At 50.9% G+C, this 11,920-nt stretch overlaps 1 protein-coding gene across 4 annotated transcripts; it reads right to left on the bottom strand.

Annotated features, from left to right (window-relative positions):
* Nucleotides 1-1,761: 1,761 nt before the first annotated feature.
* RBM42 (RNA binding motif protein 42) lies at nucleotides 1,762-9,287 on the bottom strand. 4 transcript variants are annotated; one of them, XM_082861994.1, is made up of 10 exons: nucleotides 9,089-9,287; nucleotides 8,709-8,853; nucleotides 7,322-7,406; nucleotides 7,152-7,226; nucleotides 5,571-5,636; nucleotides 5,318-5,493; nucleotides 4,491-4,823; nucleotides 4,055-4,172; nucleotides 2,097-2,291; nucleotides 1,762-2,005 (listed from the first exon to the last, which is right to left on the bottom strand). In XM_082861994.1, exons 1-10 carry the CDS (start codon nucleotides 9,214-9,216, stop codon nucleotides 1,893-1,895), a joined length of 1,434 nt encoding a protein of 477 aa, XP_082718120.1. In that variant the 5' UTR covers nucleotides 9,217-9,287; the 3' UTR covers nucleotides 1,762-1,892. The 4 variants fall into 4 exon arrangements, with proteins under 4 accessions (XP_082718120.1, XP_082718121.1, XP_082718122.1 ...); XM_082861995.1 differs by having other exon boundaries at nucleotides 5,318-5,472; XM_082861996.1 differs by having other exon boundaries at nucleotides 5,318-5,469.
* Nucleotides 9,288-11,920: the final 2,633 nt, after the last annotated feature.

Genomic DNA, 11,920 nt, shown 5'->3' with positions numbered 1-11,920 from the left:
TCTTAGTTCTCTGACCAGGGGTTGAACCTGCACCCTCAGAGGTGAAAGCAAGGAGTCCTAACCACTGGACCCCAGGGAATCCCCCCAAGTCTCTTCTGATGTCTCAGTCTCTCCCCACCTGTCTTTAAGTGTTTCTGTCTCTCTCCCTATCTCCTTATCTGTTTCCATCTCTTTCCCTCCCTGGGTTTTTTCCCCATCTGCCTCCCCATTGTACTGCCTCAGACCCACAATTCTCATCTCTTCCTGTCTCCCTCCCCACCTCTCTGTCTCTGCTCACTACATCCCTTCCATTTCGGTCCCTCTGTCTCTCAACCCCATTGATCTTTTTCTGTCTCCCCTCAGGACTTAAATGCACACATTTAAAACCTGCCTTTCTGGAATCATTCTTCTTTCCATCTCCTCCTTTGCCTGCAGTGAATAGAAGAGGGTCAGGAGTAGGGAGGGCTAGTGATGTGGGGATGGGGTTTGAGGGTTCTGGAGCTGGGTGGTCCAGCCCAGGTGGCAGGGGGCTGAAGGGTACTTCCTGCCATTGATGGGAGGCCCTCACCCCTCTAACCAGACTGGAAAATGTGACGTCAGAGGGGGCAGTAAGGGAGGAAGACAGGAACTGAGGAAATTTGACACCTTTCCTGGGTAACTGGCTTCCCTGAGAAGCCTTGGCATTGTTTCTCCCCTCCCTCCCAAGCCCTCTCCCAATCAGGGGTTCTGACGGCTATGTCCCAGGGAGGCCCTCATCCCCTCCCCATGCCATCTCCCTCCTTTGCCTGGTCACTGCTCCAGCCTCCTTCCAGAACCCCAGATTTTTCTAAAGTGCAAATCTGTGATGCTAGTCCCCTGCTTGAACTTTGTCTCAGCTTCTCAAGGCTGGCTGCTTTCAGGGTAAAGTCTAAGCTCCCAGTTTGGCATTCAAGTTCCTGCATGGACACTTCTTCAGACAGGCAGAGACAAGCGTGGAGCTGAGAAACAGGAGTTGGGGAGAGACTTACAGATGCAGAGAGAGAAGAGAGACTCAGAGAGATACAGACACTTAGAAAGAGACAAGAAACAGAGGGGCACTCACAGAGAAACAGAGAAGGAGGCACAGAGAAACACTCAAAGAGATAGAGCAGAAGTTGGCTGGATTTTGGCAGAGTGAAGAAACTAGAAAACAGTCTCAGAGACCTAGAGGGTGACAGCTGCAGAGACTAGGAGAGAGAAAAACAGGAAGAGAATGAGAGTCTCAGAAGTGGCCAGTGCCTTGAGGAAGCCCCTCCCTGACTCCCAGGATGGCTCCCATCCCAACCCTGATCACTCTGGGCTGTGACTGTCTGGCTACAGCCCTATCTTCTGCCACTGGACCATGAGCTTGGAGGGAACAGGGCCTGTGGCTGTTTAAGTCACGATTGTGTCCCCAGCACTGTCCAGGCCCTTGATGAGAGTCTGCTGAATGGATGAAAGCCTGGAAGGCTGTGAGCTCCAGAAGGGCAGGGCCCAGAAGACCCCCTTGTCTTGGTGCTGAGAACACAGAGTGGAGTCAGAAGACCACAGGTTTGAGCCTCTGCTTGGCTTCGGCCTTGCCCTAAGCCTCTACTTCCTCCTCTGTGGAATAGGCTGCACTGGACATGCACTTAAGAGGTTTCAAGAAGATGTAAGGGGCATGCAGCAGGGACCGGAAAATGCCCATCTGCATGTTTGAGTAAACTTTCAAGGCTCCCCACTATTCCCAGAGTGGGGGATGCTAAGCCCTGCCCCCCAAAGAGTGCTTCCAAGCCTAGTCAAGGATGGAAATGAACGTAAATTTATTGAAACTGGTTTTGGGGAGGATGGGTGGGTGGATAGTTGAGGACTTCCCAAAGAACTGTGGGGAGGAGCCAGCGCCCGGCCGGGTGGGAGCGGGTGCCCAGCCACAGACCCTATCTCAGGCCCAATTTCTTCTTCTCCTTTTGCTTCTTGCGCACCACGTCCAGGTTCCGGTCCTTCCACATGCTCTTGCGCAGCTTGATGGGGCGTGAGCCCACATACTTCCCTGTGGGAGGGAGGGTTCATGGTCAGGCTTGGGGTCAGGCTCAGGCCAGACGCCTGCCATGCCCACTGACCCTAGGGAAGGCTGCACCCACCATTCATCTCACGCATGGCGCGCACATAGTCGCTGGGGTCCTTAAAGCTGACGAAGCCATAGCCCTTGGTTTTGCCCGTGCGCTTGTCGCGGATCACCTTAGCCTTAAGGAAGGATGGGAAGCGGCTGAAGGCTCGTGCCAAGATGTCATCATTCACCTCATTGCCCAGATCCCCACAGAAGATTCGGAAGTCATCTGGGGTTGGGAGAGAGGAGGTCAGAGGATACAGATGTCTGGCTCAGTCTTATTTAAATGACCCCACCTTCTCTGGAAACATCACCAAGCCCTCTTCCTCTGTATGCCCTGCAGTCTCTGCCTGGGGCCCTCTTGGTCATAACAGCCAATGCCTGTATAGCATTTACCCTGTGCTAGGCTCTCTGCTAAGCACCCATGAGGTTTTAGCACATCTGGCACTCCCAACAACCCTTTACACCAAGGCACAGAGAGGTCAAGTCACCCGCCCCAAGTTAATCAGGAAGCGGCAGAGCTGGGACAAGAACTCAGGCATCTGGCTCCAGAGTCCTCACTTTTAACTAACTGCCCTGCCCTGCCCCACCCCAGGGCCAGCTCTCCCATTCCCTCGATGAAGCCCCTACCTTCGTCATCCCAGCCCTGGCCTGTCCTCCAAGCCCACAGCATCCTTTGGTCTCCTGAACACCTCCCCATGGACATTCCCTGGGCCCCTGACACCCACTGGCTCCCATAATGGCACCCCAGTACCACAGAATTCATCGTTCCTCAGCTCTGCTTCCTCTGCAAAGCCCACTCTAATCCCCCTTGAGTCCCTTAAACCTGAACATACTGCCTGATTCTTCTCCAAGGCCAACTTCAGCTGCCATTCCTGGACATATCCCCTGGGCTGGGCCTGAGCCTCGACCAAATGTGCTCAAGCCCAAGAATCCCTTCCCCCATGAGCATATACTATTACCATCCCCTTGCTGGAGGTGAGGAAAATGAAGCTTGAAGGGCTAAGCGACTTGCCCAAGGTCACAGAACTAGGGCCTACAGCCTGCACTGGCCACATCTGGGCTGGTGCTGCCATGGCTCTGGCCTGGGGTGGGTAGACGGTCCCAGGGAAAGAGGCAGAAGTCAAAGACTAGGATGGGAGGCAGGCCCCTCTCCTTGGCTACCGTGTGGCTGCCCCATAGCTCTGGTGGTGACTGAGGACACTCTCTGAAAACAAGTTAGTTTACCCCAGGCAGAAATAATCTGACAAAGGGTAGGACCTTCTACAAACCAACCAGTCTGAACACATCAAAAAACTATTATACATAAGGCAAAGCAGTGGGAGGGAGACAATTCTCATTAAAAGATAATCTAGTGACACAAAACCGCATGTATTCTCATTCGGGGGAAAAACAGCTATAATATAGTTTGGGGACAACTGGGAAAATATGAATATAAACAGAATATGAGATGCCACAGAATTACTGTTAATTTTCTTAGATGTGTTAATTGTGTAATGATATGAAAGAAAATATCACTTTTCTTAGGAGATGAATACTGAGGTATTTAGTAGTGAAGTGATAACTTCATTTATAATTTACTTCAAATGACTGACCAAAAACCAAAAAAAGATACAAACACATGGAGAGTTAAAGTGAACACAGCAAAGTGTTAATCGCTGAATCTAGGTGGTAGATATATAGTTGTTAACTGTGCAGTTCAGTATTTAAAATTTTTCATAAAAAGTTAGGAGACAAAAGAATGCTCTTTCACTTTTAGCAAGCCAGGCCCCTCATGAATGAAACAGAAGCCAGAAGGTCCTAGGTGCCAATCCCCTCCACCAAGTTCTGTTCAGTGGCCGGGCAAGGGCCTGCCCCCCCCAGTGTCCTAGTCTGGCTCTCCCCGGGGTGGGCTAACCCACTCTGTAGGTGGGCCCTCCAGAGAGGTGTGCAGTTACCTGGGTCGCCTTCCCTTGGTGGAGCAGCACAGATCCTGCACTCGAGCCCACTTACCTGCATCCCACTCCAGCAGGCTGGGGTCCTCCCAGCTGCTCCCAGCTGCTGTGCGAATGCAGCGTTTCAATTTCTCTGGCTTTCCTTTCTTCTTGTCCTCACCTAGAGGCTCTGGGACCTGCAGAGGAAAGGGATGGGGTGCAAAGGGCTTGATGCTGGAGTCTGCTGGACCCATATGCCCTCTTCATGTTCCCCCACTTTCCTCTGCCCACCCGGTCCTCCCGCCTCCATAGCTGGGGCACTGGATGTGCTGCTGGGTGTCAGATGTGTGTGTCTGCCTCCCTCTTCCCCATGTCCTCCCAACCCCTCCAATTTCCTGGGTCCCTCCTACCTCCACAGATAGAAGATGACATGTGTTTCTGCGTGAAGAAGCCCCTGGGCTCCTGTCTGCCCAATCAGCCCTTTCTGTGCCCCCACTGCTCTGCTCCCTGCCTACCTCAAGAGCCATGAGGCCAGGGGGTGGTTCAGGCCGAGGGGGCCGGGGTCTCGGACGCAGGGACAGGAGCTCAGGAATGCGCAGCGGGGGCAGTAGGCCTCGCACAACTTCCAGCGGCAGGGGCAGGGGCTCAGGCTCGGGCAGAGGCATGGCCAGGGCCAGTGGCAGGCTGGGCCCAATGACTGCAGGGCCAGCTGGGGTGCCCCCTGCCCCCACAGCCACCGCTGCGCCAGCCTCCTCCAGCCCGGCCGCTGCTGCCACCACAGCCTCCTCCTTCTCTTTCAGGCCCAACCCCAGGCCGAGGCCCAGCTCTCGGGGTGCTGCTGGCTCTTCCTGTAGGAAAAAGGAGGGCATGAGGGGGGCCAGATCACAGGCTCAGACCTCACTACCACCTCCATCCTGTACAACAGAGCAAGGGCTTGGGCACCAGAGAGCAGGCAAGAGACACCTAGACAGGGAAAGGAGTCTCTAGTTAGAGACAAACACAGGGATAGAGAAACACAGGCAGAGAGACAGACAGACATAGGGACAAAAAAAGACATGAAGACAGAAAAACAGAGACAATCAAAGGAAAAATAGAGATACAGAGAGAGAAGTACACCTGTAACTTGTGTTTTCTCTCTATACTTTCCTTATAAAAAGAAAAAAGCAGAAAGATATGGCCACAGAAGGAAAGAGGGAAAGACAGAGACAAAGTCAGAGAGTGAGAAGGCAGAGACATGAAAAGCCACAGGAAAGGCGGACTTGGTGGACACAGCCCACCGGGCCAGGATGAGGGCCTCCCTGCCCACTGCACCTCTGACCCTCAGTTCCCTGTACACACTCACCAGAGGAGGCCTCAGAGCAGCCATGGAGCCAAGAGGGGGCCCTGGGGCCCGAGCCATCGGTGGCAGCATCATAGGTGGTCCAGGGGGGCCAGGCAGAGGGGGGCCCACGAGGGCCTGGTGAGGGGGCCGCAGAGCCATAGGGCGGGGGCCACCTGCTGTGGAAGAAAGAGCAGAATCTGTCAGGGTGTTAGTGGGGAAATCGGAGGGCTTGGGGAGGAGTTACGTGGCAGGATGATGACCCTGGCCCCCTCACCTGCTCTCTGTAGCACGTGAGGGATGAAGGCTGGATGCAGAATAGGGGCCCTCTGGGGGGCCGCAGCTGTGGGAGAGATGGGGGTGTGTGTCAAGGGGGACTGGGGCACTTGGGGCAAGGTGTGTGCTTGTGGGTACTCTCAGAACCAAGAAATCTGGAGAAGAGCCTGGGGAGCCTTCTGGGAGATGCAGGGTTCTTTTCATTTGTTCATTCAGCAAAAACTTACCACTGATGATTTCCTCTGGGCCTGGCCCTGTCCTGTGCAATGCTAGGGACACACCAAAGACCAAGGGCTCTAAGGGAGCTCCTGGTCCAGAGCAGGAGAGAGCAGACCTATCACCAGAGTGACAGCCAGAGAGATCAGGGCTGGGATGGGGGAAAGCCCAGGCAGAGTGATGGAGGCTGGGAGTGGGGAGCCCAGGAAGCAGTGGGAGCTCAGAACACCTATGCCGGGGGGACTAGAGAAGGCTTCCTGGAGAAAGGGACCTGTAAGCTGAGACCCAAAGGATAATGAAGAGTTGGTCAGGCAAAGGGTGAGTTTGGAAATATTACTAGCAAGGAGAACATTTATAAACAAAAATTTTTCCCTCTTCAGTTTAGTGTAATCGTAATAGAGGATGTTAGAGTTGGACAGCATCATAGGAGAATGGTCAAGAGGTCAGTAGGCGTCCAAGCAGTCTTGTTGGCTGAACCGTGTATGTCCTCTGGAGGGCACTGGGGAGCCACAGCAGGGTTGGAAGCTGGGCAGGGGACTATGTCAGGTATGCACTTTGATCAAAACCATACTAAAGTGTAGGAGGTGTTAAACCTTCTCAGATATCAGATAAAAAAAGTGTAACAGGATTTAAGTAGCACAATTAACAAGTACTATCTAATAGAGATCACACCAGAACTTTACAGAACACATACCCTTTTCATACACATAAGGAAATACTAATGTCACAAAAATTGTGTGTATAAAGGTCATCTCAACAACACAAAGTAGGAGTGAGTGACCTGTGGAGAGGATAGATTTTAGTTGATTTTGGTTAGCTTGATTTGGGTTTAGTTGATAAGTTTTGGAAGATTAAAGTTGGACGACAATGAGCAGGGGAGAGAAGGGACCTCAACAAGAGCCCTGCTGGTATATCCCAGCAATGTTTGGGGCTCCTGAGGAGGAAATGAGGATCTCTCTCTCTGCAAGGGGCTGGGTGATGTAGGTCTTGACTGACAGGTGAGGAGCACAGGTGCTTGTTTGATGGTTTGTTCATCCCATCAACAGAGAGCACGTAATACTTACTAGCTGGCATGGACCTTATATTTTAGAGAAAGCAAAAGATGATAACCATAATAAATAAATTGTACAACTGTTCTAAAGCATGAAGTGCTATGAAGAAACATAGCAAAGCGTAAGGATTAGGAGTGACAGTAAGGGGGTTGGTTTGCAGTGATCAAGTGAAGCCTTACTAATGCCAAACTGACAAAGTACACGATCAGGTTTATGCTTTAGAAAGACAATGACATCATGAGGATGAAATGGAGAGGGTGAAGTAGTTGAAACAGTGCTTGGTGGAATGTGGGATTTCCTGGCCCCAGACCTACCTGCTCGCCGCAGGAACATGGCTTCTCGAGCCTCTGGACTGTCCAGGTGACTCCGATCACCAGGACCAAAGCCAACTGTTGGGAGGGGAGAGATGAGGATGGTTGGAGGAAAGTCCCAGGCATCCCTTTTTCACCACCTTGCCTCCCTCACTCCACCACTCCTTACTTACCTGGGCCCACAAAAGGTGGGCCACCCACCATGGGAGGAACCACTGTGGCTGCAGCGGCTGCTCGGGCCTCCAGAGTCTGTTGGACCTGTTGGAGAGGAGGCTTGGGTGAGAGGCCTGATTCAGTGCCCCCAAGCTGCCCTGGCAGGCTCACCTGGGAGGCCGAGGGTTTCATTCTTTGCACTCTGTGGCTATCTATCAAACTTTAGGTCTCGGCTAAAACATCACTTTTCAGAGAGGCTTTTGGGACCACACTAGCCGAAGGTGTCCTTAGCCCCTCCCAGTTGCAACTTCTCTCATCATCCTGCTTCATCTTCCCCAAAGCACTTAGCACTACCTGAAATTATGTCTAGCGTGTCCTCCTTCTCTCTCGTGCCATCACCCTGGTCCAAGCCACCATTATCTCTTGCCTAGAGTATTATGGTAGCCTCTTCCTCAGACTCCTTGACTCTGCCCTGGCCCCCTATAGTCTGTCCTCCAAACACAGCCAGAGCGACCCTGGTGACATCTAAGTTGGATCACATCACCTCACTGCTCAAAACCCTTTAACTGCTTCCCATCTCAGAGTAAAAACCAAGGTCCTTGTGATGACCAACAAGGTCCTACTAGATCTGTCTCTACCACCTCTCTGTGCTGTTCTCCTCCCACCCTCTCCCTTGCTCACTGCATTCCAGCCACACTATTCTCCCTGCTGGTCCTTGAACATGTCAGGTATGCACCTACCTCATGGCCTTTGCATTGGCAGTTCTCTCTGCTGGGAATACTCTTCCCCCAGATATCTGCCTGGTTCCCTCAATCATGCCCTTTATATCTGCGTAAATGTCACCTCCTCAGAAAGGCCTTCCCTGATCGCGCTGATAAACCTCTGCCCTTCTTACTCTACTTTGACCTGTCTCTCAGTAGTAAAATGTAAACTCCAAAAAGGTAGTGATTGTTTTTCTGTTTTGTTCTCTGCTATATGCCTAGTGTCTAGAATAGTACCTAGTGCAGAAAAGGCACTGGAAAATTATCTGTTGAGAGAATGAACAAGTTTCATTTACTTGTTCTCTTTTTAGTAGTCTCTCTCTTCACTACTCATATATACTTAGCTATAAAACACTTGAATGTGACTAATGATACTGAGGAACTATTTAATTTTAGTATGAATTTTAAATAAATACAGAACATTTCCATCATTGTAGAAAGTTCTACTGACCAACATGATCTAGAACAGAAGCTCCCAAAGGGCAGAAATATTGTTTGTCTTAGTCACTACTGTGTCCTCAATGCCCGGCACCTGAAATATTTGTCACACTAATTAATCAACAAGCCAACATGTTAATAGCTCTCTGTATACAAACACTGTGTTCAGAGGCAACGTGCTCTATTATATGCGTTAGTTCAGCCGTACCTGCTGGTATGTGTTGGTGGCAATAATTGGGCGGATCACAGGAGCTGCTGGGACTTGCATTGCTTCTACCGTGGGGACGGTGGGCACCGCAGGCACAGCAGTTGGGATTCCTGTAACCGGAGCCCCCAGAACTTCCTGCTCAAACCTGGGGTGGGGGCAGGACAGACACCACAGCTCAGGACCTTGCACCAATTCTGGAACGCTGGGTACATCGCGACAGCGCCTTCACCCCTGCCAAGCTCTCCTTCTTACTCCCGCCCCCACAATCCCGAAAGTCCCATTTCCCCAAGATAGAGCCATCTGTCGGGCCTATCGTGGCCTGGAGGGTCCAGGGCTCTGGCTGTGGGACGGCTCTTATCGCGCCCTGTCGCGGGCCTTACAGGGCCATCTCCGCCTCCATCTCCTTCAAGCGTTCCTCGCCGCTCTTGCCCGGGATGCCAGCACCAGGGCCCGGGACCACAGGTCCTCCTGCACCCGGGAGTCCCGGGGCTGGCCCCGCCCCGGCCATCGCTGCTGCCGTCGCTGTCGCCACTACTACCGCCTCAACTCAGTCGCCTCCGCCGGTTCCGCTGTGTACTCCCTGGCTTCGTCAGGGTGGGCGCCAGCGGATGACGTCTCAGCGAGAGTGACGGGCGCCGGTACATGACATAATGCGCCAATGGGGCTCGTCAACGGGGATCTAAGGCCAATGAGAACCCGGCCACACCCGAAGGGCCCGCCCCAAGGAGGAGTATAGGCCAATCAGAGTGCCGGAAAAACGAGTTTTACGGAAGACTCTGAGTCTATGAGAGTGCAGCCGAGCGAGACCACCACGCCTACATGAAGGAACACGGGCTAATGAAAGTACTGTAAAGTCAGTTGTCCCCGTTCCTGAAGTGGAAACTTGATCTTTAAGAACTCAGGAAAGTTCGGAGGTCCCACCCTTGCCACCGCGAGGCCCGTTCCGGAAGTTTTAAAACACACTGAAATCCGAATGATCCCAGGGCAGGACGAGGCTGGGTATAGCTGGGGGCCGTGGTCGCCCACTCTGGGGTAGACGGACACGCTACCAGACAGTGAGTCCCAGAAAAAACAGGGACATGATGTGGGAAGCTCAGATGAGGTGCCTGACTCAGGCTTCCTGGAGGAGGTGACGTCTGAAAACTTCTGCTGGATGAAAATGAGAGAGATTCTGGGTAGGAGGAATACAGTTCATGCAAAGGCCGAGAGACAGTAGTCAAGTGCGTCACCTCATAAGGTCACGCGTATAGTTTCGGTGTCTGTGCTTTCTAGGGATACAGCTGACCCCTCCTTTTTTTTTTTTTAGTCCTCAAAATGTTTTATGAATATTTTCAAAAATACACAACAGTAGGGAGAATGAACATCCACGTACCTCTCAACAATTACTAATATTCTACCCTTCTTGTTTCGTCTATACTTCTTTTATTTTTTTGCTTTACATTATAGCAAATTCCAGACGTCTATCAATTCACCCATAATAGCTTCATGATGTCTCTCTAACATAAGGAGTATTTAAAAGGAAACAAAACAAAACAAAAACAGCATTTTCACACCCAAGAAAATGGGTATCTTAGTATCATCTAACACCCAGACTGAGTTCAATTTTCTCTGCCTCAAAATGTCTTTATACAGGGGACTTCCCTGGTGGCTCAGTGGTTAAGAATCCGCCTGCCAATGCAGGGGACACGGGTTTGAGCCCTGGTCTGGGACGATCCCATATGCAGTGGAGCAACAAAGCCTGTGAGCCACAACTACTGAGCCTGCGCTCTAGAGCCCGCGAGCCACGACTACTGAAGACTGTACACCACAACTACTGAAGCCCTCTCGCCTAGAGCCTGTGCTCTGCAGCAAGAGGAGCCACTGCAATGAGAAGCCCGTGCACCGCAACAAGGAGCAGCCCCCGCTTGCCGCAACTAGAGAAAGCCCGCGTGCAGCGACGAAGACCCAACGCAGCCAAAATAAATAAATAATAAAAACAAAAACAAAACTTAATGTTACCGCTTGCCTTGGTTTCTTGAAGCTCCAGTTTGAATCAGCATAAATGAATGCTTTGTTAAAATACTTTGTTTGCTTCTGTGTTAGAGATGTTATAAGAATAGGATGCCTTAAAAAATTATTAACTAGAGTCCACACTTTATTCAATTTTCCTAGTGTTTACCTAATCTCTTTTCTGTTTAAGCATCCCATCCAGGATAACACATAACATTTAGTTGCCTTGTTTCGTTAGGCTCTTCTTGCCAGTGACAATTTCCTACTCTTTCTTTTTCATGACTTTGATAGTTTTGAGTACTGGTCACGTATTTTGTAGAATGTTCCTCATTTGGTATCTGTCTGATGTTTTTCTCATTATTAGGCTGGGGTTATGCTTTTTTTGGGCGGGGGAGGGAGACCACAGAGGTAAAGTGCAATTTTCATCATATCATACCAAGGCTACTTACTATCAACATGAATTATTATTGTTAACTTTGATCTCCTGAAGTAGCACTTGTCAGATTTCTTCACTATAAAATTACTTTTTAAAAACTCCCTGGGGGCTTCCCTGGTGGCGCAGTGGTTAAGAATCCACCTGACAATGCAGGGGACACGGGTTCGAGCCCTGGTCCAGGAAGATCCCACATGCCGCGGAGCAACGAAGCCCATGAGCCACAACTACTGAGCTCACGTGCTGCATCTACTGAAGCCCGCGCGCTCTAGAGCCCGTGCTCCGCAACGAGAGAAGCCACCGCAATGAGCAGCCCACGTACTGCAACGAAGAGTAGCCCCCGCTCGCGGCAACTAGAGAAAGCCGCGCGCAGCTATGAAGACCCAATATAGCCAAAAATAATAAATAAATAAAAATTAAAAAATAAAATAAAAACTCCCTGGGCTTCCCTGGTGGCGCAGTTGTTAAGAATCTGCCTGCCAGCTCATGCAGCTCAATATCAAAAAAACAAACAACCCAATCCAAAAATGGCCAGAAGACCTAAATAGACATTTCTCCAAAGAAGATATAGAGATTGCCAACAAACACACAAAAGGATGCTCAACATCACTAATCATTAGAGAAATGCAAATCAAAACTACAATGAGGTATCACCTCACACCGGTCAGCATGGCCATCATCAAAAAATTTACAAACAATAAATGCTGGAGAGGGTGTGGAGAAAAGGGAACCCTCTTGCACTATTGGTGGGCGTGTAAACTGATAAAACCACCATGGAGAACAGTATGGA

This window comes from Leucopleurus acutus, assembly GCF_964270905.1.
Source record: "Leucopleurus acutus genome assembly, chromosome: 20".
Lineage (NCBI taxonomy): Eukaryota > Metazoa > Chordata > Mammalia > Artiodactyla > Delphinidae > Leucopleurus > Leucopleurus acutus.
Note: the sequence above shows the minus strand (reverse complement) of the source record. Positions and strands in the feature narration are given on the sequence as shown.

Bases quoted from the DNA above. Each gene is read 5' to 3' on its own strand.
- RBM42 (XM_082861994.1), bottom strand. From the start codon at position 9,216: ATGGCCGGGGCGGGGCCAGCCCCGGGACTCCCGGGTGCAGGAGGACCT. The intron at 8,854-9,088 runs GTAAGGCCCGCG...CCCCCACCCCAG, and splicing joins ATGGAGGCGGAGATGGCCCT to GTTTGAGCAGGAAGTTCTGG. The intron at 4,824-5,317 runs GTGAGTGTGTAC...TTTTTCCTACAG, and splicing joins CTGCTCTGAGGCCTCCTCTG to GAAGAGCCAGCAGCACCCCG.